A 27739-nucleotide genomic window follows, 5' to 3' on the forward strand; every position below is an offset into this window, starting at 1 on the left:
CAAAGGAATTCAAATAGGTCACTTCAATTATACTTTATTAGTGCTGAAACAAAATTTTATTTTCCTTTTTACAGCCTTCTCTGTAAAAAGGGGGACAGGGAACAAAGAAATACGAGAAGACAGGGAGAAAAATATGATTAATAATCATAACCATGAATGTTAACTATTAAATTATGAGTTTCCTGAAGGCAGAATCTGGTTTTGCCTTCCTTTTTATCTATGCCCAGGGCTTAGCACTCATACCTGATACACATAGCAGGCACTAAATAAATATTTGGAGCTTTGAATAGGATAAATTCACCCATAAAACAAAAGAAATTATCAGAATGGATTAGAAATCAGAATCCAACAATATATTGTTTATGGGAAACAGAGTTTTCAGGACTAAAATAATAGCAAAAGCAATTAGGCTTCTAGTAAATTTAAAAAGTAGGGCCGTAATCACGATTTCAAACAATGTGACAATAAAAACATATATTTAAAAAAAGGTAAGTAGGGAAACTACACTATTAAAAGCATAGATGATGAAACAAGTATTACTCTTTTAATATAGTAAATGAAACAGTACCTTAAAGGATAAGCTGATCATATTATAAGAAGAAATAGGCAATAAAATCATAATAGTGAAGGAGCTCAATGAACCCTTCTTAGCTCTAGACAAAGATAAATAAAAACTTAAGGCCCTGAGTAGAACTGCAAAAAAGTTAAAAATAATAAACTAAATGAGAACAGAAAGGAATCCATGTATTTTAGTTGAGCACAACACTTTTCAACAAGAACTGACCAAGAATCAAGCATGAATACCCTACACACACACACACACACACACACACACACACACACACACACACACAATCTAGGAGCCAGTCTATTAAGACATACTCATTATAAGACACATGATATTCCCTTGGCCTCTCTAAAGACCTCAAAGTCAATGAAACAAGAGTCTCTCCATAACCTCTAATCTCCAAATAAGTCTCCAGTGACTTAGACAACAAGTTAGTATGAAAGCACAATGTGAAACTGTAACATTCAGAACTAAATGACAAAAAGGTCATGTTAGGAAATAAAACAGAATCATATCTGAAAGACTCATATATAATACCAATAAAAGGTTATTCAACATGTATTAGTTCTATTTGCTTCTGCTGCTTCTTCCTGGTATTTTAGGGTTTACAAAGAGCCTTAAGTATATTATTTCATTTTATCATTACACCTTTGAGAGGTAGCTATTATTATCCACATCTGTAAAATTTCTTGGCAAGGAATTTTACTATTATGCCATTCCAAGGCAACCACAGTTGGTCATCTGCCCAGGGTCACAAAGCTAATAAGTGTCTGAGGTAATATCTGAACCCAAGTCTTCCTAATTCCAAGACCAGGTTTCTATCTCCTGTAAGAGAATGTACAACATGTTAGGCAGCCCTTCCACTGTGGAGAAGTTCTAGTTGTTGGGAAGTTCTTCCATTCTGCCTCAATCTGCCTCTCTGCCACCTTCCACACAATAGCCCTAGTTCTGCTCTCCAGGTGTAAGCAAAACAAGTCTTATCTTTTTCCCATGTGCCAGATGATCAACTATTAGTTGAAGACTTTTCATTTCCACCAACTTTTGTTTCTACTTTCCCAACTCAAATGATCTCTTCTTCAGACTAAATAGTTCCTGTTCCTTCAAATGACCCTAACCCTGGCAGGGTTTCCAGTAACCTTGACCTTTCGATCAATGATCTTCCTAAAATGTGATATGAGTGGACCAAAGCTGAGAACAATACATCTTTAACTTCCTCAGTCTGTTGTATATTATGCCTATCTTACTTCAAACTCAGAATACTGTCTTTTTGACAGCCATATCATACTGTTGATTCATACTAGGCTTATGATTCACTAAAACTCCCAGATCTTTTTCATAGAAGCTGTAGTCTAGTTATGCCTCCTTTATACTGTATTTATGAAGCTGAGGTTTTAGCCAAAGTTAAAAACTACACTGGCTACTATTTTTCCAAAATAATAATGTCTCCCTCCCACCCCACCCCACCCCCACAACTTAGCAAATTAAAACACCCCCACAATGAAAAATAAAGTCCCTGTTACATAACTACACAGTGCTACAAAATAAACTCTCACATTGGCCATGTCCAAAATTTCATGTCTCTTTCTGCATTTTAACTTCATCACCTCTCAGTCACAAAGTGAATGGTGTGTTTCATTCTTCTAGATTTGTGAATTATAATTTCACTTATTAGAATCCTAAAAGTTTTCAAAGTTTTTTTTAATGTTATCAATGCAGAAATTGTTCTAGTTCTGCTCATTTAACTCTCTTATCAGTCCATAGAAATCTTAGTTTCCTCTAAAATTGTCTATTTCACTCATATTCCCAATACTTAGCACAGTACCTGGCACAAAGGCTTATTAATAAACACCTAGTGATTTGATGACTTCATTTCTTATGGTATAATATCCCATAATTTCTTCAACCAATCCTCAAGAGGCCTTAGTTTCCCATTTTTGGTTATCACAAAGAGTACACACACACACACACACACACACACACACACACTTTTCCTCTTTGATTTCTTTGAGATACTATTACATTCAACTCATCATCCAAACATGCTGATATGATCTTTCTATGCATCTCAAAAATCATTTTTCAAAAATGATTCATTAATCATTTTGTCATCACAAGTAAATCTAATGAATATATACTTTCTATTGCTTCAAAAAACTATGGCCCCTCATCTTCTCATTCCTTATACCAACCCATCCAGTAGTTTAGCACCCCAAAAATGGTACTGAAAAACACATCCAAGCCCTGCCACTAAAGAAGGTAGCAAGATTTCTTCCAGTTCAAATATTCTATGATTATCTCTTCAGACATTTTAGGATTTTGTCACTACCCTTGAGCTCAAATAAGATCTAAGATTTGTTCTGAGGGTCGATAGGCAGTTATCCAAATATAATGTGAATGAAACTGGGCTTTCTTGGCAGTAGATCCAGTTTTGCCTCAAGAAGTAGCTCTAATAGTATGTTAGACATTTTCTATTTTCATTACTAAGACCCTGAAACTTTACAAAAAACAAAATCACCAAAAATAAATTGCAAATCCCTTTAATTAAATGTTAAACACACATAACAAATGAAGCCTGATAACATTTTTATTTTATTTTTTTTTAAATAGCAGCTTTGTATTTTCAATTTAAGCAGAGTTTTCAGCATGCATCCTTGCTAAACCCTGTGTTCCAAATTTTTCTCCCTCCCTTCCCCCTACCCCCTTTCTCCCCTAGATAGCAAGTAATCCAATATAAGTTAAACATGTGCAATTCTTCTATACATATTTCCACAATTATCATGCTGTACAAGAAAAATTAGCTGATAACATTTTTAAATGAATTCACAAATTTAGTAAAAATAAAGTTATGATTGTTGACATGACACTAGCATTCATAAAATATAATATTCCTCACTCTATTTTAATGTTCTGCAAATAGACCTATCACAATCTAAACCAAAAAATACAAAAGAATTCTTTGGTTTATGATCATTGACTTAACTAGTCCAAACACTCCTTAAAAATCACTTACAATTTCCTAATGGGAATTTATATACCCCATTGAATTAAAAAACTGATAAAAAGTCCAGAAGTATACAAGATCCAAAAAAATTTAAAAACCAATACACTGGTAGAATTCTATAAAATGCTTAACTTCAAATGTAAATTACTAAATGCTAATAAATTTTCATTTATTCAGCAAGAACTTCAACCCCAAGCATTATTCAATTGAAATTGCTTGGGCCAAAGTTAGAAATGATCTGTTAGTTCAGTGTTCATACTTCTCAACCTCACACTTGTTCACCCCTCTCCCAGTCTTTTCTCATGGGTTATAATACCATTTTCCCCTGGTTCTACTCAATGTTCTGATTGTTCTTCATTCTGGTCAAGCCCATTCTCAGGATGTCCCCTGAGGGGCTACCCTGGGCTATCAGTAGGTTTCCTTCTATACTAGAGGCCTCTAGATAGTCAGGAAAACCTGAATCCAGCTTCTGACACTTTCTAGTTACAAGACCCTGAACAAGCCAAAAGCTGTCTAACTCTGATTCCTCATCTATATAAGATCAACAAGAGCACCTATATCCCAGGGGTGTTGTGAGAATCAAATGAAATAATATTTTTTACAGTTATTAATATGATCTCACTTGGTAATATCAATTTTGACAGAATCAATGTCTGTGTAAATGTTTCCCAGCTCTATCTGAGCTTCAATCCCACATGACCATAAGCCATACCAACATTTTCAAAGTAAAATTCCTCTTTCTTCCCAAACCTTCCCTATTTCTCAAATTTCCTATTGCTTTCAAGACACCCTAGTTCAAAATCTATTCTCCTCATTCTCCTTCACTCCATTTAACTATCTAGTCCATTGCCAAATTATATCATTTCTAAATTTACAGCACCTCTTCTATATATTCCCTTCTCTCTCACACTTCTACCACCCTCTTATAGACCCATCATCACTCTCTTGAGCAGACATCAATAGATTCTAAAAGGTCTCAAATCTCTCCCCATTTCATTCCATCTTACACTCAGCTGGCAAAACACATCTGATATCACCTCCCTAACCCATTCAATAAATTATAGTGGCTCCTTACTACTTCCAGGATCAATCTCTGAACCTTTGTACCTATTGTTACTATACCTAAAAGACTCTCCCTCCTCAACTCTTCCTTAGTTTTCTTGACATCCTTCAAGATTCAGTTCGAATGCTGAAAGGAAGTCTTTTTCAGTTCCCCTAGCTGCTGGTCTTTTACTCTCTGAGAGTACTGTACTATACTGTACAGATTTGTCTATATCTAGTTATTTATATGTTGCCTCCCCAACTAGAATGGGAGCTTCTTGAGGGCAGGTTTGTTGTTTTCTTCGCATCCCTTAGCTCAATGCCTTGCATTTGATGCTTGACAAGTTGATAAAAGACTCAGTAGGTAACCTGGTCTGCTCAGCATTCAAGACAACAGAAGGGCAACCAGAGAGACAAAGTGATTAAAATGGACACACAATGGACACTTTATAACAAAACACAGATAACTATTACACAGATAGTAGGTGTGTATGGATCATAAGATTAACAGTTGGAGGACCTCAGAAAATACCATCTAGTTAAAATTCCTATTCAGAAGACTGTGAATGGAACAGCGATTCAAAGAGGTGAAAGATCAGTGTGGGCTAAAATAATCTCAAAAAGGTTCATGAAAAAGACAGATCCTAAACTGAATCTTGAAAAATAAGCAGGATTTGGTAAAACAGAATATAGGGCGATGAAGGAACGAAAAGGAAAGGAAAAGATGAAAGGTGCTTCACCTGCAGGATAATTTAGATCTCCTTATCCTTGGGACTTTCTCAGATCCTGTTTCACAATACCATGCCACTTCTGGCTTTGATTTAGACTTCTCAACACCTAAATTATCTGCCCCTGTTCACATCTACTTCTGACTGAAAATGCAGCTATTCCAATAGATCTTCACTGATTAGAGACCAACTTAGTAAACTGTGAGTCTTGATCCCATATGGGGTCCTATAACTGAATGTGGGGTCATAAATTATGATTTATTATCATAATTTGTTTATGTTAGTTTGTATACCTATTCTATATACTTATATACCCAGGTTCATGTAAACGTTTCTTGGGCAAAAAAGTTGAAGCAGCCCTGGATTAGAGAAAGCTAAGCATAGTGGATAAGGAACCAGCTTTAGAACTAGAAAGGCTCTGGCTATGTGAGCCTGAGCAAATCCTGTAATCTCAAAGAGCCGTAGGCCACTCTGACACTGATCTGAACTGGTCTGGGGCTTTTCCTCACCCAGGAGTTTCCTATAACATTAAAATCCCAAGTCCATTCCCTTATCCCTGTTTAACACCAAACCATTCCTGTATCATATTAAGGACTATCAATTCTGGGTTAGAAGGCATCTCAGGCAAAATAAAGGTAGACAGAACCTACCAGTTACAGGATAGGGGTGGGAAGGAATGTTGGAAGGAAAAGTCTCAAGAATGTTACCATCAAAATCCAAACTTTCCAAGTCAAAGAAAAAAACATTGCAAGCATCCAAAAAGAAGTTCAAGTTTCAAGAAATTACAGTTAGGATCACAAATCTACTATATACAAAAGGAGATGTTGAATACTACACATCTCTTTTTTAATTAATTTTATTTTAGTAGATATTATTTTTCCATTAAAGATGATTTTCAACATCAAGGATTTGAGTTCCAAATTGTTTTTTCTCCCTCCCTCCCTTACCTCCCCTTCCTCAAGACAGCAATCTGATATAGATTAAACTTGTACATTCATTTTTATCACATTTCCATATGAACCCTGTTGGGGAAAAAAAATCAAAACAAAACAAAACAAAGAAAAAAGGAGAAAATAGTATGCTTTAATGCACATTCAATATCTACAGTTCTTTCTCTGGATATGGATAGCATTTTCCTCCCTAAGTCTACAGGATCACGTGGATCACCGTATTAGCTGCCAAGAAGAGCTAAATCTATCATAGTTGATCATCATATAATCTTATTATTGCTGTGTTCAATGTTTTCCTGGTTCTGCTTGCTTCACTTAGCATTAGTTCACATAAATCTTTCCAGATTTTTCTGAAATCAGCCCGCTCACCATTTCTTTAAAACAACAATTGAATACTACATTTCAAAAAACAAGAGATAGGTTTATAACAAAGAATAACTTACCCTACAAATCTGACTATTATCCTATAAAGAAATAACGTATCTTTAATGGGACAGAATATTTTCAAACCAAAGATGAGAAAGAAATTTGAAATACAAAAAAAAGTCAAAAGAAAAATGTAGATTTACTACCTCCAGGCACAACGACTACATTCCTCCTTAGCAAGCACTTAATTTTGATTAAGTAGCTAAGATAGTGTAAATTTTTAGCCATTTTGTTTCTTGTGATATTTGGTTTTTCTTATGGAAAGCACTAGATCTTTTCAAAACTTGAAGACAACAGGAACTCTTGATTCATTAATGCCTTTCCAACCTAATCAATCACTGGAGTAAGGGGAATTAAGGATCAATAATTTTTAAACCAAGTTCCTTCAAATTTACCTCACACTTGAATGATTGTTTCAGATACATCAGCAAATATATGTGTGTATATGTATATGTATGTATGTGTATGTATGTAGAAACATACATGTATTTGTGTGGGTATTTATGGGGGGTAAGAAGAAAGGGGAAGTAGAAGCTCAGATCTGTTAGTCATGTGGAAACACTTCTCACATGGACACTCCTTCCACTGACAAATGATCAGCAAACAATCTGCACCTTAAATTCTCCAAGATTGAGTGTCTGGGGCACAGAAAGGTTAAATGGCTTATCTATAGATTCTAAGGAGGCTGATAAACAACTAAAAGAGAAGGATTTGGGGGGAAAAGATAATGAGTCCAGTTTTGGACTAAACTGTTGAATTTAAGGTGTCGATAGGATATCCAATTGAAAGGCAGTTGGATTTGCAAGACCCAGGTCAGAAAAAATTTTAGGGATAAATAGATTTGAGAATCATTAGCAAAGAGAATATCATTGAAACCCTGGGAGCTGATGAGGTCACCAAGTGAAATTGTGTCAAGAGTAAAGAAGGAAGCCTAGGGTAGAGCCCTATAAATACCCAACATTAGTGGCCAGGATCAAGATCAATTAAAGGAGACTCAGAAGGACTTTGTAAGACAGCTAGAAAGACAGCCAGGAGAAAGCAGCTTATCTTCTATGATTTTAGAGATTATCTGGTAGAGAAGCCTATGAACCTCTTCTCGGGACACTTTCTAAATAAGTAGAACAAAATATTTAGGATCACAAGCAGTTCTTGTTTTATGTAAATTCTGCAGATCTCTACATGAAATGATTTTTATCTAATGTAAATTTTCAGGAAAAAGTAGTCACACCTGTGGAAAGAGGGGGCCAGAACAAAGAACATGCATGAGACTGAGAATTGAGAGCAGGAAGAACAAGAGGGAGTAATGGCCAGTACCTACATAGGCCTATCTGGACCCAAAAGAAATACATATGGGGACTGGACAGTCACAGATAGGAGGCGATAGGGGACAGACATGTGGGTACCTGAGTGCAGAGAAACAGAGAGAAACAGCAGGGTTTAGACACAGGGCCGACTGGTGGAATGGGGGGAAAATCTCTGCACCAGAGGGCTCAAGTCAAGCCCCCAATCCAGGCTAGTGGTACATCCATTTTTCTGCTTTCATTTGCAGGCTTTGGGCTTTTTTTCTTGATTGGGGAGTTGAAGGGGTGAAGATGGGAGGTCACAGAGTGCTAAGGTGAGGTGCAAGAGCAGAGAAAGAGAGAGAAAAACACAGTATATAAAGTTAACATGTTTGGTTTTTTTTTTTTAAGAGTGCAGATTTCTTTCAAAGCTCTTTCCATAAAGTTGAATTTGTATAATGCAAATTTACACAAAGCAAGTAGTCTGTACAGAGGAAACAAAAATATTGAAATACAATTAATACATTTCAAAAAGTTCACCACCTCCAAGTTAAGTACCTCTGATTTAGTACAACAATCTCCCCATTCCCCAGGATACCTCTTTCATCCCTTATTACATGTGAAGAAAAAGTGAAGTATCCTGATCATGATCACTGAGCTGCTTGTTATCTGAAACAAATGGAAACCAAGCCCAAATTTTCTTATCCAAAATTCAGTGCTTTTCCCCCTATACTCAGCACTCCTTTGGACCATATCCTCAATGACATGAATTGTGAGCAATGTTCCCAAAGGATCCCACAAGGGAATCACAAATAAACATTCTGGTGTAAAGGAGTGACAAAGTTCAGTCAAGACTGCAGGTTATTTTAGAAAGTGAGATGAATTTCTTTGTTAATAAAGCACTTTTCTCACAATAATTTTGTATAGAGGTTGTGCAAGAAGTTTTATCTACATTTTACAGATTAGGAAAATGAGGCTGAAGAGTGCTAAAGAGATTTTTGCCCTTTCTTCATTATGATCATTTCTATTTATATCAAAGTCAGAGCTGGAACTGTCATCAGAGCTTCTGGATTCCTAAAGGCAACATTGGACTCCATCCCTCTTCCTTACCCCCATATCTCGACTCTGTGGCTTACTTCTCAACTTTCTTGACAGCAATTTCCTCCTTCCCTCAATATGTGTCTGCCCCATGAGAAGCTAGGTGGACAAGTAGATAGAACACCTGGTCTGGAGTCAGAAAAAAGTGAGTTCAAATGCAGCTTCAAAAACTTATAAGCACTGTGACCCTGGGCAAGTCACTTCACCCTGCTTGCCCCAGTTTCCTCATCTGTAAAATGATCTAGGGAAATAAATGCCAAATGGCAAACCATGTCAGTAGCTCTGCCAAGAAAACCCCAAATGGGGTTACGAAGAATCAGAGGTGACTGAACACTACCACAAGAATATAAGTTCCTTGTGTAAGCAGTCTTGCTTTCTTGTGCTTTTCTCCTTAGGGTGAAGTGAAATGCCAGGCACAGAGCATTATCTACCTGTTTAGCTACTGCTCAGGAATAAAATACAAGCTCCTTTCTTTGATACTTAATGCCCTTCACCTTCAGACTACAGCCTACCTTCACATTACCTTTTCAGCCCCTCACTCATTCTACCCCCCTCAACCCCAGTCAAAGGTCTTACTTGCTTTTCTCTGTATAGTTCATCTCCTACCTCCAAGCCTTTGCATAGGCTCTTCTTTGTGCTTGGCTTACCTCCATTCTCGTTTGTCCCTTGTAACTCCAAGTTTCTTTCACAACACAGCTCATGTGCTGCTTCCTTCAAGAGGTCTTTTTTGATTGTCTCAGTTCTTACCATTACCTTGTATGTATTTTGAATGTACTTAGTCATAAATGTGTTGTTTTTATTATTATTCCTGAGGAAAATATAAACTTCTGGAAGACATAGGCTATTCTGCTTTTGTATTTATATTTCTGTCTTACAGTGCTTTACAAATAACTTAATAGAGGATTAGTAGGTTGATAAAAGTTCTAATATTTTTCTCATTACACTTTGCTGTCATTTTATCTATTTTTCTTCCCATCCACATTTTAAAAAACTAATTGTTTTATTTTTTTTTTTCTGGTTACATGTATATTAACTTTTTAAATACACATTTCTTTATGAATCACGTTGGGAGAGAAAAATCAGAACAAAAGGGAAAAATCATGAGAGGAAAAAAAAAAACAGAAGAAAAAGGAGAAAAAGTATATATAGCATGTATTGATTTACATTTAATCTCCATAGTTCTCTTTCTGGCTGTAGAGGGTGTTTTCTAGTCCAATTTTATTGGGACTGCCTTGGATCACTGAACTACTATGAAGAACCAAGTCTTTCATACTTGATCATTGGCATAATTTTGCTGTTATTGTGTACCATGTATTCCTGGTTCTGTTTGTTTTGCTCAGCATCAGTTCAGGTAAATCTTTGTAGGTCTTTCTAAAATCAGCTTGTTCATCATTTTTATAAAACAACAATATTCCATTATTGAGCATCCCCTCAATTTCCAATTCTTTGTCACCACAAAAAAAGAGGCTACAAACATTTTTGCACATGTCGATCCTTCGCTCTCCTTTATGATCTCTTTGGGAAACAGACCCAGTAGGATCAAAGGGTATGCATAGTTCTAAATTGCTCTTCAGAATGTTTGGATCATTTCACAAATCTACCAACAATACATTCCACAATCCCTCCAACATTTAGTATTGTCTTTTCATGTGATCTTTATCAATCTGAGAGGTCTGAGGTGGTATCTCAGAGTTGTTTTAATTTGCATTTCTCTAATCAATAGTGACTTAGAACATTTTTTCATACAATTATAGATGGCTTTAATTTCATCATCTGAAAATTGCTCATAACCTTTGATAATTTATCAATTGAGAAATGACTTGTATTCTTATAAATTCAACAGAGATCTTTATATATTTTAGAAATGAGGTCTTTAACAGAAACAATGGCTGTAAAAACTTATTTCCCAGCTTTGCACTTCTCTTTTAATCTTGTTTGTGCAAAAACTTTTTTTTTTTTTAATTTAATAGCCTTTTATTTACAGGATATATACATGGGTAACTTTACAGAATTAACAATTGCCAAACCTCTTGTTCCAATTTTTCACCTCTTACCCCCCCCACCCCCTCCCCTAGATGGCAGGATGACTAGTAGATGTTAAATATATTAAAATATAAATTAGATACACAATAAGTATACCTGACCAAAATGTTATTTTGCTGTAGAAAAAGAATCAGACTCTGAAATATTGTACAATTAGCTTGTGAAGGAAATCAAAAATGCAGGTGTGCATAAATATAGGGATTAGAATTCAATGTAATGGTTTTAGTCATCTCCCAGAGTTCTTTTCTGGGCATAGCTAGTTCAGTTCATTACTGCTCCATTAGAAATGATTTGGTTGATCTCGGTGCTGAGGAGGGCCTGATCCATCAGAATTGGTCATCATATAGTATTGTTGTTGAAGTATATAATGATCTCCTGGTCCTGCTCATTTCACTCAGCATCAGTTCATGTAAGTCTCTCCAGGCCTTTCTGAAATTATCCTGTTGGTCATTTCTTACAGAACAGTAATATTCCATAATTTTCATATACCACAATTTATTCAACCATTCTCCAACTGATGGACATCCATTCAGTTTCCAATTTTTAGCCACTACAAAAAGGGCTGCCACAAACATTGTGCAAATACAGGTCCCTTTCCTTCTTTATAATCTCTTTGGGATATAATCCCAGTAGTAACACTGCTGGATCAAAGGGTATGCACAGTTTGATAACTTTTGAGCATAGTTCCAAACTACTCTCCAAAATGGTTGGATTCGTTCACAACTCCACCAACAATGCATCAATGTCCCAGTTTTCCCGCATCCCCTCCAACAATCTGTGCAAAAACTTTTTAATTTAATGTAATCAAAACTGTCCACTTTGCATTTCATAATGTTCTCTAGTTCTTTGGTCATAAATTCCTCCTTTCACCAAATATCTGATAGGTAAACTAGCTCTTGCTCTTCTAATTTGCTTATGGTATCACCCTTTACACTCAAATCATATACCCATTTTGACCTTATTTTGGTATTCTGCTGTCATTTTAAACCTCTAAATGATCTCTAGAGGAAATACAACATAATGACTACAGGCTCAGTCTTTAGAATTAGGAAGCCTTGTGTTCAAGTCCTGACTTTGTTTCCTCTTAGATGTCACCCTAGCCAGCTCACTTTCTCCCCTTCTCCTCCCCCCCCCCCAATATTCAATCTTATGAAGGCCTGTCCAATTTCACCTCTCTGCCAGCTCTCCAATATGTCCCCTCCTCACAAACCATCAACTCGTCTGGATTACTGCAGTAGCTGGAGGTCAGTATGCCTGCCACAGGTGTCTCCATTCCAGATAATCTTCTAATCAGTCACCAAAGTGAATGTCATAAAAAGTAAATCCTGACCATGTCAATTCCCTATTCAATAAACTCGAGTTGCTCCCTATTACCACATAATCAAATACAGAATCCCCTCTCTGCCTGACATTCAAAACCATTTATAATATGACCCTCTGCTCCAACTTCCTGTCTCCTCATACCTTAAGCATCCTTCTCCTAATCTTCAATCCTCAAACACTGTACTATTGGATCTATATCTCAAAGAGATCATAAAAAAGAAAGGACCTTTGTGTGCAAAAATGTTTGTAGCAGCCCTTTTGAAGTGGCAAAGATTTGGAAATTAAGTGGATGGTCATCAACTGGGGAATAGCTGAACATACTGTGATATGTAAGTGTAATGAACATCATTGTTCTAAAATAATGAGGAGGCTGATTTCAGAAAAGCCTGGAAAAACTTACATGAACTGATGTTCAGTGAAGTGAACAGAACCAGAGAATATTGTACAAAGTAACACCAAGATTGTGTGATGATCGACTATGATAGGCTTAGCTCTTCTCAGCAATTCAGTGATCCAAAACAACTCTAATAGACTTGAGATGGAAAATGCCATCTGCACCCAGAGAGAGAACTAGGAAGACTGAATGTGGATTGAAACAAATATGGAAATGTTTAGAATTGCATATGTTGAACCTATGTCAAACTGCTTGCTTGTCTTGAGGAGAGGGGAGGAAGGGAGAAAAAATTTGGAACACAAAATCTTACAGAATGAATGTTAAAAACTATCTTTTATATGTATTTTGAAAAAAAAAAATCCAGGGACATTGGCCTTCTTACTATTCCTTAATCAAAATGGTGTAATGCCAACTGTAGCTGTCCCTCATGCCTAGAAGGTTCTGCCTCTTCATCTCTGCCTCCTGGCTTTCTGGGGCTTCCAGTCCCAGCTAAATTCCATCTTTTACACAGTCTTTCCCATCCTTCTTAATATGTTTTCCCTCTTTGGATTATTTCCTATTTATCCTGTATATGGCTTGTTCATACAGAGTTATTTGAATGTTGTCTTCCCCATTAAACTAGGAGTTCCTTGAGAGCAGGGATTATCTTTGGCCTTTCTTTGTATCTCCAATACGTGGCACATGGCACATGAATAAATATTCATTGACTAGTGACTGATCATAAAACTGAAACCAGACAAGATCAGGGAATTTAAACTTCTCTTTTTATCTTTTTAAGAGAAAATATGTCCAAGGTTAAATAGTTGTCTCACTCAAATTTAGACCCAAGCCTAAGTACCAAAAATTCACTGACTTCTCTACCACAGTATATTCCTTCTCAAATGAAACTGCTCTCTTCAAAGCGGGCAAACAGATAGTCTCAATCATCTCTATCATCCTTGACTTCTCCAGAGTGTGACACTGCTGACCACTTTCTCCCAGATACTTTCTCATCTGAGGATTTTCATGACCCAACCTTTCTCATGGTTCTCTTACCTGTTTGCTTCTTGCAATTTATTCTCCTTTAACCCTTTCTCTGTTCCATTAAGTTTCTGTTCCAGATTATCTTCTGTTTTCTCTCTATTCACTTAGCAGGGGTCCTCAAACTACGGCCCATGGGCCCCCTCACCCAGGGCTGTGAAGTTTCTTTATTTAAAGGCCCACAAAACAAAGTTTTTGTTTTTACTATAGTCCGGCCCTCCAACAGTCTGAGGGACAGTGAAATGGCCCCCTAGTTAAAAAGTTTGAGGACCCCTGACTTAAGCAATGACCTCCAATTATCATCTCTGTATAGATGATTGCCAGATGAGATACACAGGCCTAGTTTCTCCTGACCAAGGAAACCACATCACCAACTGCAGAGGGGTCCACACTCCCTCCAGTGGAGCTCACAACCTCAATGGCATGCTCCAGTCTTTGCCCTCATTCTCATGCATGAAGGACCAAATCTTGTTGCTCTTTTCCACATCTATCATTCACACAGCCACTACCCTAGTTCCAGGACTATTGCAATAAGTCTCCCCTTCGTGTTCTCTACCTCAGATCTCTCCCAAGTAACTGCTACGATTTTCCTAAAACGTAGCTCTGACCATTTCCCTCTTTTCTGAACAATGAATTCTCTCTAAGATACAACAGAAGCATCACATTTTAGCCTTTTAAGCTCTTCACAAGCGATGCCATCCATTCATCCTGCACATCTCACAGTGACTTATTTGCTGTTCTTCACACAAAATGCTCCACCACCCATTCACCCACCTTTGGACTCACACACCCACTCATTCACATGCTCATGTCAGGAAACAAGCATTCACTACGGGCCAGGCACTATGTGCGGGAGAGACAAAGAAAAGTAAGTGCTGCGGAGAAACTTGTTCCTGAGGAAGGCGTGAAAAATGTACAAAGTAATTGTGAGCAAGGAGAATAACTGAGTATTGGGGGGGAATCAAAAACAAGCAGAGACTCTTATGGTCAAACGCTCGGCAGCAAAAGCACAGAGCCATAGATAATGCGCTAAAAAAGCCAGGGGAGAGGGTCACCCAGGTGGCCCAGGGCGGAGGGCTGAGCGAAGGGCCCCCGTTCGCCTGGGGTGAGATGCCGCTCTCGTCCCTCCGGACGCCTACGAGCCCTTTGCCCAAGGAGCCTCTTCTGCCCGCGCCCCACGTGGCACCGAGGGCACTTGCGAGCACACCGAGGCACGTGCGTGCGGTCCCCTCCACCCAATCTGCGTGGGGACGGTGACAGCGCTTGGGTCCGCGCCCCACCCCCCGCACCGGGCACGGGATCAGTACTGGCTGACGCCTGTCAGGGGGCTCTGGGCCCTGGAGGAGGTGTGGCGGGGGGACTCCTTGGAGAGTTCGGATCCCCGGAGCCCCTGCCTCGCTTTCCCCGACAGCGACTCTCCCACCGCCCCTTCCCGCTCCAAGGCCCAGGAGGCCCCGGTCGCGCCCCCCCAACCCTCCCAGGCCCGCAGTCCCGCCCACGGGCCGCGCCGCCCCCGCCTCGCCAGGCCTGACCCCGGGCTCCGGATCCTTACCCAGCTTCACGATAGTGTCGGCCAAGCACCGGTCCCACTTCCTGCCGAGGTCTGAGTCCGACATGTTCCCCAAAAGTAGCCGCGGCCGCTCCAGCTCCAGTTTCAACACCAGCCTCCGCTCCCTCCCAGCCGGCCCGAGCGCCCAGACACCGGCAAAGTCTCGCGAGATATCCGCCACCTTCACTCCGAGCTCAGAGGGAGAGGGCCGCGGGAGCAACTATCGCGAGATTGACCTGCTGGCTCCGCCTTTTTCCGGATGTCCTCTCGGCTTGTCGTCAAGGTGACAGTCTGTCAGCCTGCCTGGCCTGACCTTGGAGCCTGGTCTGCCGAGAGCTCAGTGACAGGCCGGCTTCTGGGCGAGATCACGGCCTTCTGATGGTCCGGGAAGCCCCTCGGTGTGAGTTCTCCTACGTGCCCGCCGCCTCCGGCTCTGGGAAATGACAAGTTCATTCATGTCATTCATTTCTATACAGAGCCTACGCGCCGCCAGCCATTTACCTGTGCGGAAGCCATAAATGTCGCACGCGTGAGAGCTGGGAGGGAGCTTAGAACCCCGGATGTCGGAGCCGGGAGGGAGCTTAGAACCCCGGATGTCGGAGCCGGGAGGGAGCTTAGAACCCCGGATGTCGGAGCCGGGAGGGCCCTTAGAACCCCGGATGTCGGAGCCGGGAGGGAGCTTAGAACCCCGGATGTCAGAGCCCGGAGGGCCCTTAGAACCCCGGATGTAGGAGCCGGGAGGGAGCTTAGAACCCCGGATGTCAGAGCCGGGAGGGCCCTTAGAACCCCGGATGTCGGAGCCGGGAGGGAGCTTAGAACCCCGGATGTTGGAGCCGGGAGGGCCCTTAGAACCCAGAAGGTCAGAGCTGGGAGGGCCCTTAGAACCCGGGAGGTCGGCGCTGGGAGAGGCTTTAAAACATGAGATGTTCTAGAACTGGGAGGGTCCTTAGAATGTGGCATGTTATTCCTTAAAATAATCAGTAGTATCTATTTAAAACCATCAGCAAGCATCATATGTAACAGGGATAAATTAGAACCATTCCCAATAAGATCTGGGTGAAACAAGGTTGCCCACTATTACCATTACTATTCAATATTGTATTAGAAATGCTAGCTTTGGCAATAAGAAAAGAAAAAAAAATTAAAGGAATAACAGTAGGTGATGAGGAAACCAAATTCTCACTCTTTGCAGATGATATGATGGTATACTTAGAGAAGCCTAGAGAATCAATTAAAAAGCTACTAGAAACAATTTACAACTTTAGCAAAGCTGCAGGATACAAAAATCCACATAAATCAGCAACATTTCTATATGTTACTAACAAAGTCCAGCAGCAAAAGATACAAAGAGAAATTCCATTAAAAATAACTGTATATAATATAAAATATTAGAAAATCTATCTATCAAGACAAAGTCAGGAACTATAGGAACACAATTATAAAAACACTTTCCACACAAATAAAAAGTTAGATCTAATCAACTGGAAGAATAGCATGGGTAAGCTGAGCTAATATAATAAAATGACAATTCTACCTAAATTAACCTACTTTTTCAGTGTCATACCAACCATACTTCCAAGAAATTATTTTATAGACCTAGAAAAAATAATAAAGTTTATCTGGAAGAACAAAAGGTCAAGAATTTCAAGGGAATTAATGAAAAAAAAATGTAAATGAAAGTGGCCTAGGTATACCAGACCTAAAACTATTTTATAAAGCAGCAGTCATCAAAACCATTTGTTGCCAGCTAAGAAATAAGAGTAGTAAACTAGTGGAATAGGTTAGGTTCACAAGACACAGAGATCAATGACTATAGTAAGCCAGTGTTTGATAAATCCAAAAGACCCCAACTTTTTGGACAAAAACTCACTTTTTGAAAACTATTGCTAGGAAAATTGGAAATTAGTATGGTAGAAACTAGACATTGACCAACACCTAACACCCTATACCAAGATAAGGTTGAACTGGATTCATGAGTGATACTATAAACAAATGAGAAGAACAAAAGATAGTCATCTCTCAGATCTTTAGAGAAGAAAAAAATTTGAGTACAAAGAACTAGATTTACACTATAGAATAATACAAAGTGGAGAAGTTTGATTATGTTAAGTTAAAAAGGTTTTACACAAACATAACCAATGCAGACAAGATTAAAAAGGAAGCAAAAAATTGTGGGAAAAATTTTACATCCAAAGGTTCTGATAAAGGCTTCATTTCTAAATATAGAGAATTTACTCTTTAAGAATACAAGTCATTCTCCAATTAACAAATGGTCAAAGGATACAAACATTTTCAGGTGAAGAAATTTAAACCATTCTAGTCATATGAAAAAATGCTCTAAATCATTATTGATCAGAGAAATGAAAATTAAGACAACCCTGAGGTACACTGCACTGCACACCTCTCAGATTGGCTAAGATGACAGGAAAAAATAATGATGTATGTTGGAAGGGATGTGGAAAAACTGGGACACTAATACATTGTTGATTGAGTTGTGAACTGATCCAACCATTCTGGAGAGCAATTTGGAAGTATGACCAAAGGGCTATCAAACTCTGCATATTCTTTGATCCAGCAGTGTTTCTCTTGGGTCTATATCACAGAGATCATAAAAAAGAGGAAGGAACCTACATGTGCAAAAATGTTTGTAGCAGCCCTTTTTGTAGTGGAAAGAAACTGGAAAATGAATGGATGTCCATCAATTGGAGAACGTCTGAATAAGGTATGACATGTATATTATGGAATGTTATTGTTCAATAAGAAATGATCAGCAGGATGATTTCAGAGAGGCCTGAGGAGAATTACATGAACTAATGCTGAGTGAAGTAAGCAGAACCAAGAGAACATTGTACAAGGCAACAATAAGAATATGTGGCTCTTTTCAACAACGAGGTAATTCAGGCCAGTTTCAATGATTTTGTAATGGAGAGAGCCCTCTGTGCCCAGAGAGAAGCAGTGGGAACTGAATGTGGATCACAACATAGTATTTTCTTTTCTTTTCTTTTCTTTTCTTTTCTTTTCTTTTTTTTTTTTTTGGTGGTGGTTTGCTTGCTTTTTGTTTTCTTTCTTATTTTTTTCCTTTTTGATCTGATTTTTTTTTGTGCAGCATGGTAATTGGGGAAATATGTTTAGAACAATTATACATATTTAACATATACTGGATTATTTGCTGTGTAAGAGTGGGGAAGGGAAAGAGAAAAAAATTGTAAAACAAGGTTTTGCAAGGGTGAATGTTGAATACTATCTATCCATATATTTTGAAAATAAAAAACTAAAAAAAAAAAAGAAAGAAAGAAAGAATGTGGAGTATAAGAGCCAGAAGACCCTCAGAACACAAGATGTCACAGTTGAAGGGGCCCTTAAAATGTGAAATAGGAGGCCTTTAGAACATAAGATGTTAGAGCTGGGAAGAGAGCTAAAACACCATCCATAAAGTCCATAATCAGGTTCATTTTTAAAGAGTTCCCAGTTTGGTGAGACCTGGCAAAACTTGTATCACCTTTGCAATATGATATATCATCAGAATGGAGGGGTTCTTACATATTAGTGAAACATGTAAATAATAATTATAGCATTTACAACATTTAAAAGGCAGGTTGATTCTCAGAACACTGTGAAATGGGCATTCTTATTTTCCTCCCTGTTTTGAAAATGAGGAAACTGAAAGAAGCCTAGAAAGGTCGTGCTGCTTGCCCAGGATCACCCAATAAGTGTTAAGAATCAAGAGATTCAAACTCAGCTGTCTTCAAAATGCTCATTGAAGAATTTTTCCACTACATCATGTTTCTGTTCCAACAAGCTAACATTTTCAGTTTTTTTCTCTTTACATTTGCTTTGTAAAATCCCTGAATAGAAAGACTAAACAGAACTTGAAAAAGAACTGAAAATCCAGAAAGTTAGTGACTTTTAATGGTGACAATGACAGATGCTAAAAATTTTAATTCTCATCATTCTAAAATATTATCCATTTAGTCAACAAGCATTTATTAAACACTTACACAGCATTAAACACAGCAACAAGAAGAATATGTGATGATCAATTCTGATGAACATGGCTCTTTTCAACAATGAAGTGGTTCAGGCACTGTGCAAATTGCTGAGGATACAGAGAAATATAGAAAGGGGCTAAGTTATTAAGGACTTTAAAAGCCAAGAAAACATTTATATATTTGATCTTGGAAGTGATGGAGAATTTATTGATCCTAGGGAACACAGATTTATAAATTAGGATGATTAATATGAGAGCTGAGACTCAGGGCAGGAAGACCAACCAGTAGGCTATTGCTATTGTCCAAGCCCTACACTCAAGTGGTGATTGTGTCAGAAGAAAAAAGAGAACACATAGAGCTTCTGTCTGGAAGATAGAAACAATAGATCATGATTATAAATTGGATAGAAATTAAAATTAAGGATGACGTTTAAATTTATAGCCTGGGGGATTGGGAGAATAGTGGACCCTCAACAGTAATAAGGAAGTGGGGAGAGTTTGGCAAGGAAGATGAGTTCTGTTTTGAACATTTTGAGTTTCAGATGGCTATGTGACATGCAGGTTAACTGTCAGTAGTCAATTTAACTAACATGTGAGTGGAGACTGATTACTTGGTTAGTTGACTAGGTAAAGGAAGCCATTCTTTGCTTCAATTGATACCCAGTCTTAATCACTAAACAGGTGTGGCCTCAGTCAAACTGAGACCTGTTGAAGACCTTAGCTTTAAAAGACCAAGATCTCTCACTGCATCCAGGGCCATCTCCAGTCATCCTCATCTATATCTGGCCACCGAACCCAGATGACTCTGTAAAAGAGGCAGGTGACATTGTGCAACCCTCCCTCACTTAAATCCAATTCACTTGCATGTTATGGTATCACCTCCCTGATGTCATTGTCCTCTTTGAGAACAAAGGACAAGCAGCAAAGAGTAGAAATTAACAGAGAGGTTAGGGTTGAATAAGTAGATCTGAAAATAATTATCAGAGAAATAAACATTGAAAATTATAAGCAACATCTATTTAAAACCATCAGCAAGCTTTATATGTAATGGGAATAAGCTAGAAATATTCCTAATACAATTAAGGGTAAAAGAAGGATGCCCTTCATCACTACTAATATTCAATATTGTAATAAAAATGTTAGCTTCAGCAATAAAAGAAGAAAAAATGAAGAAATTAGAATAGGCAACAAGGAAACAAAACTATCACTGTAGATGAATATCTAGAAAATAAATCCTAGAGAATCAACTAAAAAACTATTTGAAATAATTAACAGCTTTAGCAGAATTGTAGAATATAAAATAAATCCACATAACTCATCAGCATTTCTATAAATTACCAACAAAGCAGCAAAAGATAGAGAAATTCTATTTAAAATAATAGTAAATGATATAAAATATTTAGAGGTCAACCTGCCAAGACAAACCCAGGAACTATGTGAACACAATTACAAAACTCTTTTCACACAAATAAAGTCAGACAAACAATTGGAAAAATACCAGTTGTTCATGGGTAGGCTGAAAATGATAAATGAAATGACAAATATATATACCTAAATTTATAAAAAATAACGAATCTACTTAAATTAATCTGCTTATCCAATGCCAAACCACTCAAAATACCAACCATTATTTCACAGAGCTAGAAAAAAAATAATAAAATTCATTTAAAAGAACAAGAGGTCGAGACTATCAAGAGAATTAATGGTGGGGAGGAAGTCAAAGGAAGGTACCCTAGACATACCAGATCTAAAACTATATTATAAAGTAGCAAGCATCACTTCCATTTGATACTGGCTAAGAAATAGAGTTGTGGATCAGTGGAACAGGTTAGATACAAAAGACACAATAGGCAATGACTACAGTAATCTACGGTTTGATATACCCAGAGACTACAGCTTCTGGGATAAGAGCTCTCTATTTGATAAAAAAACTGCTGGGAAAATTGGAAAATAGTATGACAGAAAGTAGGCATAGACCAATATCTCATATTTTATAAAAGATAAGGTCTACATGGGTACATGACTTGGACATAAAAGATAATACTATAAGAAAATTAGGAAAGCAAGAAATAGTTTTTCTGTCACATCTTTTGAGAAGGAAAGAACTTATGACCAAACAAGAAACAGAGAATACTATGAAATGCAAAATGGATATTTGATTAAATTCAAAAGTTTTTGCACAAACAAAAACATTTCAGCCAAGACTGGAAGAAAAACAGAAAGATGGGAAACTTTTTACATCCAGTGTTTCTGATAAAGACCTCATTTAAAAAATAGTTTTTATTTTCAAATTATGTGCAAAGGAAAAAAAAAACAAAAATATGCAAAGATAGTTTTCAACATTTATACCTGTGAAACTATGTTCCAATTTTTTTCTTCCTTTCCTTTTCCCTACCCCCTCCTATTTTAGATGGCAAGTAATCCAATAATATTAAAACATATGCAATTGTATACATATTTCCACAATTATCATTTTACACAAGGAAAATTGTGATGTTCTCTTCTTTTTTATAATATGATGTTCTCTCTGGGAGCAGGTTTCTTGGGGAGGTTTTCTGGAGGCAGCCTTAATTTCAGTTCAAAGTAATAATCACCTCAAATGCAGTCAGGGATTTAAGTACAGTCTTTTATTGTCTCTTCCAAAATAGCCCGGTTAGTTTTCTTAGAGGCCTATCTTTTTCCTTGGTTCCAAGGGTTCTTGCAGCTTGTCCTTTGTTGCCTCCAGCTCCTTCTGAATCTTCTCCACTGATGCCTCCACTCACTCCTGGCTTTCAATCTCCCAGAGTGCTCTTTGGCCCTGAGAGCTTCTTGCTTATATGATGTACACTGAGTACACACCAATTATCATATCACTGGGAAACCATTATTTGTTGTAGGATTAAATCGATTCTAAACTAGATTTAAACATTGTTTCCTCAATTCCACTTAGTACCTTATTTCAAGTTCTGGCCCATAACATCTCCTTGTAAGATCGGATCAATCAATATTGAACCATGCTAAATTAGATAATTATCGTCTCTATCAATTCTAATGACTTAACACTTTGTAAGGATTCCAACAGAAAATCAGATCAAAAAGGAAAAAGAAAATAAGAAAGGAAACAAAATGCAAGGAAACAACAACAAAAAAGGTGAAAATACTATGTTGTGATTCACATTCAGTTCCCATAGTCCTCTCTCTGGATTCAGATGGCTCTCTCCATCACAAGTCTATTGGAATTGACCTCATTCACCTCATTGTTAAAAAGAGCCAATTCCATTCAAAGTTTATCATCATATAATCTTGGTTTTTTGCTGTGTACAAAGTTCTTTTGATTCTACTCTCTTCATTTAGCATCAGTTCATACAAGTATCTCCAGGCATCTCTGAAATCATCCTGCTGATCGTTTCTTACAGAACAATAATATTCCATAACACTCATAGCACAACCTATTCACCCATTCCCTAATTGCTAGCTCTTCACTCAGTTTCTAGTTCCTTGCCACTACAAAAAGAACTGTTACATTTTTGCACACATAAGTCCTTTTCCCTTTTTTATGATCTCTTTGGGATACAGATCCAGTAGAGACACAACTGGATCAAAGAGTATGCACAGTTTGATAGCCCTTCGATCATAGTTCCAAATTGATCTCCAAAATGATTGGATCAGTTCACAATTCCACCAACAATGTGTTAGTGTACCAATTTTCCCACATCCTCTCCAACATTCATCATTATCTTTTCGCATCATCTTAGCTAATCTGAGAGGTATGTAGTGATATTCAGAGTTGTTTTGATTTTCATTTCTAGAGGATCAATAATAGTTTGGAGCATTTTTTTGTATGACTAAAATGGTTTTAATTTCTTCATCTGAAAATTATCTGTTTATATCCTATGACCATTTATCAGTTGAAGAATGGCTTGTATTGTCAAAAATTTGAGTCAATTCTCTCTATATTTTAGAAATGAGGCCTTTATCAGAACCTTTGGGTATAAAAATGTTTTCCCAGTTTTCTGTTGCCCTTCTAATCTTATAAAGATCTCATTTTAAAAATATATAGAGAACTGAGTCAAAGTTATAAGAAAGAAGTCATTCCCCTATTGATTAATGGTCAAATGATACAAGCAAATAGTTTTCAGTTGAAGAAACTTAAGAAATTAAAACAAATATAGTAATATGAAAAAAATGTCCTAAACCACTATGGATTAGAGAAATGCAAATTAAAATAATTCTGAAGTACCGCATCATACCTATCAGATTGGTTAAAATGGCAGAAAAATAAAAGGATGTGGGAAAAGTGGGAAACTACTGCACTATTAGTTGAGAACTGATTCATTACTATGAACTGTGAACTGATAATCATTACTAGATCTGTATCCCAAAGAGATCATAAAATAGGGGAAAGGACTCACATGTACAAAAATAGTTGTAGCAACGCTTTTTGTAGTGGCAAATAATTGGAAAATTGAGGGGCTGATGTCCATGAATTGGAGAATGGCTGACTAAGTTGTGATATCTGAATGTAATGTGATACTATTGTGCTATAAGAAATGATGAGCAGGTGGATTTCAGAAAAACCTGCAAAGCCTTACATTAACTGATGCTGAATGAAGGAAGCAGAACCAGGAAAACATCATACACAATAACAGCAATATTATGCAATGATCAATCATGATTGACTTAGCTCTTCTCAGCAATACAATGATCCAAGACAATTTCAAGAAACTTGTAATGGAAAATACCAACCTTATCCAAAGAAAGAACTATGGAGTCAAATTGAGGCTTACTATTTTCACTTTTTAAAATTATTTTTTTCTTTCTTCTGGTGTTTCCCTTTTGTGCTGATTCTTCTTTCATAATATGGTTAATATGTAAATTATATTTAACATGATTTTATATATACAGCCTATAATAGATTATTTGCTGCCTTGGTGAGGGAGGAAGGGAGAGAGGAAGAAAAATTTGAAACTCAAAATTTTATAAAAATGAATGTTGAATATATTTTAATATGTATTAGAATACCTGCCATCTAGGGGGGGGGATAGGGGAAAAGAGGGAAAAATTTGGAACAGAAGGTTTTGCAAGGGTCAGTGTTGAAAAATTACCCATGCATATGTACATAAAAAGCTATAATAAAGAAGTTTTTAAAAAATGAATGTTGAAAACCATTTTTACATGTAATTGGAAAAAAAATACTATTGAATGCAAAAAAATCCTGAAAAAAATTTTTTAAAAAGAAGAAATAAAGGATAGTAGCTAGTAGGGATGGATGAATCAGGTGAGAGTGTTTTGAGGATGAGGGAAACACAGATATGTTTGTAAATAGTAAAGAAACAATCGATCCAAAGGAAGAGATTGAAAATAAAGGAGAGAGTAGGAATTATAGAAAGAGCAATCTTTTGGAGATAATGGGATATAATGGGATCAAAGTAGAAAGATTAGCTTTGGCAAGGAAGAAGTCCACCTCTTCATATGAGACAGGAATGAAGAAGGAGATAGTGGCATAAGGCATATGAATAGCAGCTGAAAATATCGTATCCAGCATTTAATATTGAATGGAAAAAATGGACATTTATTGAACCCAAAGGTTTTCAATGCTTTGTCTCAAACAAACTTAAACTCAATAGGCAATTTAATACATAAAAGCCAACATCAAAGACTAATTTTGAAGGTCTCAATAAGCATGTGGAAATGTAAGTCACATATCTAAGATTGACATTAGTAATTGGGTAGTCCAAAAGAAAGACTGAGGCAGACTGGGGCAGCTGAGTCTGATTTGATTCTAAAAGGAAAAAATATCTAGGAAAAGGTAAAAATAATAATTATGCTATACAAATGAGGCACAGAGGAAGAATTGACATAGAAGAATCAGATGGGGGAAGAGAGCTGGTAGTTCTGAAAACCTACACACATCCAGAATGGATTAAATAGGGAACAATACATATATAAATATACATCTACGTGTGGATGTGTTTGTGTACTATATGTGTATATATATATGCATATGCCATATGTGTGTATACATACATACATATATACATATATATGTATATACACATGTATGTGTACACACACACATCCCAGGATGGGTAAAGCACCCTCCAAAATTTATAAAAAAGTAAGGGAAGAGGGAAAAGGATAAGTTAGAAGAGTATATACATTTATGGCAGTGGGACCAGGTATGTAATATGAGATGAGGAAAAGGGTGGCACAAGATAAAGTGGGATAGTGAAGCATGTTTAGATTAAGGGAGTGGGATAAAGTGTGTAGATTAATGGGAAAGATATAGAGAGGTAAGAAAAGGAAGGGAGGAGAAGATAAAGGAATCCCTAGAGAGTGTGGGGAGGGAGATAAAGTAATAGCAAAATAAGTTAAAGTGTAGAACCAAAGTAGAAGATTTAGGAGGGATAGGAAATAAGAGATAAACACAAATAATAACTATGATCAGGAGTAATAAATCCCAGGAGTGGGATTTATTAGAAAAAAAAGTAGGGGTAATAATCATTTATTCCAGACAAAGAGAAATTTAAAGATTCAATCAAGAGAGAAATCTACATTGTATGTCAACTATATTAATATTGTTTTAAATGTACATCTATGTATGTATATTTATGTATATGCATGTATATATACATACATATGTTTGTATATCTGTATATGTATGTAGGTAGATATATGTACATTAGTATATATATATGTGGAGAAGTGTATGTATATGTGTACATATATATATATATATTCATGCTTAATTGTAACCTGCTTGGAGGAAGTAGAGGTATTGAAAGGGGAAAACAGAATAAAGTAAAAAGTGTATAGCAGAGAACAAAAATAAACCTATAAGAAAGCAAAATAATGATGAAAATCATGGATATAATGCCTTCAATTGTTATGTTTTCTTGAAATGAAATTTATTGTTACATATTTTGAACCTCCCTGATGTTCTGCTGAGCACATGATAATGTTTTGTTTTTCCTTTTCTTGTCTTTCCTCCTTTTTATGTTTTTTATTTCTTATTTAAGACTTAAATAAACTTGTAAAAAAACATGGAATTGGAAACAAACAAAAAGGCATATAAGTAATATGAGTTGACTAGTAGGGAAGAAGAGGGACCATACCGTGAATGACCTCAATTTTTAGTGAAGTACAAGGGAAACTACTAGTCAACAAAAGACATTTTTTAAATAAGGAAAAGGATCTAAAAGTACAAAAAATATTTGTAGCAGCTATTTTTTTGGTGGCAAAGAATTGTAAATCACCTGAGGAATTCCCATTAATTGGGGAATGCCTCAACAAATTATAGGATATGATTGTGGTGAATATTATTGTATTATAAGAAATGATGAACAATATGCTCTCTGAAAAACTTAAAAAGAAGAATGAACACATGAGCACATACAAAATGAAATGACTAGAATCCGGAAGAGAATTGTTCACAATAACAACAGTATTTTAAGATGATCAAGTGTGAATGATTTGGCTATATTCAGCAATACAATGATCCAAGGATGAAAATGCTATCTATCCCTCAGAGAAAGAAATGATGGTCTGAATACAGATCAAAGCATCCTTTTTTAAACTTTATTTTCTTGGCAGTATATTTTAGTCTATGTTTTCTTTTGCAATATGATTAATATGGAAATATGTTTTGCTTGATTATAAATGAATCAAATTGCTTATCTTCTCAATGAGGGATGTAGGGAGGAAGGAAGAATATGGAACTCAAAAATTTTTAAATGAATGTTAAAGTTGTTTTTACATGTAATTGGGAGAAAATAAAAAAGAAATGAGTCAGGATTCTTAGTTGAAAGAGTGGAGGGAAGAAGAGCCATAAAAAGTCTGAGAAGGGATAAAAAAGTTAAAAAGTCACCATAAGGAATGAGATAGTGAGTTAATTAGGCAGATGTAAAAAAAAAATGTCTTGCAACAGAGAGGGCCCAGTTGAGATTGTATAACATAAATTTGTAGAAAACTCACAGTCACCCAAATGGAGGAGTAGATCATGGGAAATTGAGTGAGTTGAGAAAGTAGGAGGTTAGACTGTCAAGAAGGAGTATCAATATATTGAAATCCCCTTGTAGGAGAGCAGGAGTTGGTGAGGAAAGAAGACTAAACTATGAGCACTGAACTCATTGGGGAAGGAAGGAAGTCCTTGAGATCCATAGACAAATTACCAGAATTATTACTAAGTAGTAAATATGGATTAAATAAGCCTTAAAGGAGGAGGTGATTAAATGATGGTGGTAGAGGAAAAACCTGGAAAAATAATAAGGAGCAAAGAATACTCCAATTCCCCCATTTTTACCAGTCAGTAGGTAGAAATGAGTAGAATACAACCACTATTGGAAAGGTCA

The 27739-nt window shown here is 36.9% G+C and overlaps 1 protein-coding gene across 1 annotated transcript in view; it reads right to left on the bottom strand.

The window, feature by feature from the left end:
* MICOS10 (mitochondrial contact site and cristae organizing system subunit 10) overlaps window positions 1-27739 on the bottom strand; it is a 123868-nt gene that overhangs the window by 30595 nt on the left and 65534 nt on the right. The window contains exon 2 of the mRNA XM_031962737.1: window positions 15425-15854. Within this exon, the coding sequence (XP_031818597.1) occupies window positions 15425-15488 (64 nt within the window). The 5' untranslated portion in view covers window positions 15489-15854. The remainder of the gene's footprint in view (window positions 1-15424; window positions 15855-27739) is intronic.

This window comes from Sarcophilus harrisii, chromosome 3, assembly GCF_902635505.1.
Source record: "Sarcophilus harrisii chromosome 3, mSarHar1.11, whole genome shotgun sequence".
Taxonomy (NCBI): Eukaryota; Metazoa; Chordata; class Mammalia; order Dasyuromorphia; family Dasyuridae; genus Sarcophilus; species Sarcophilus harrisii.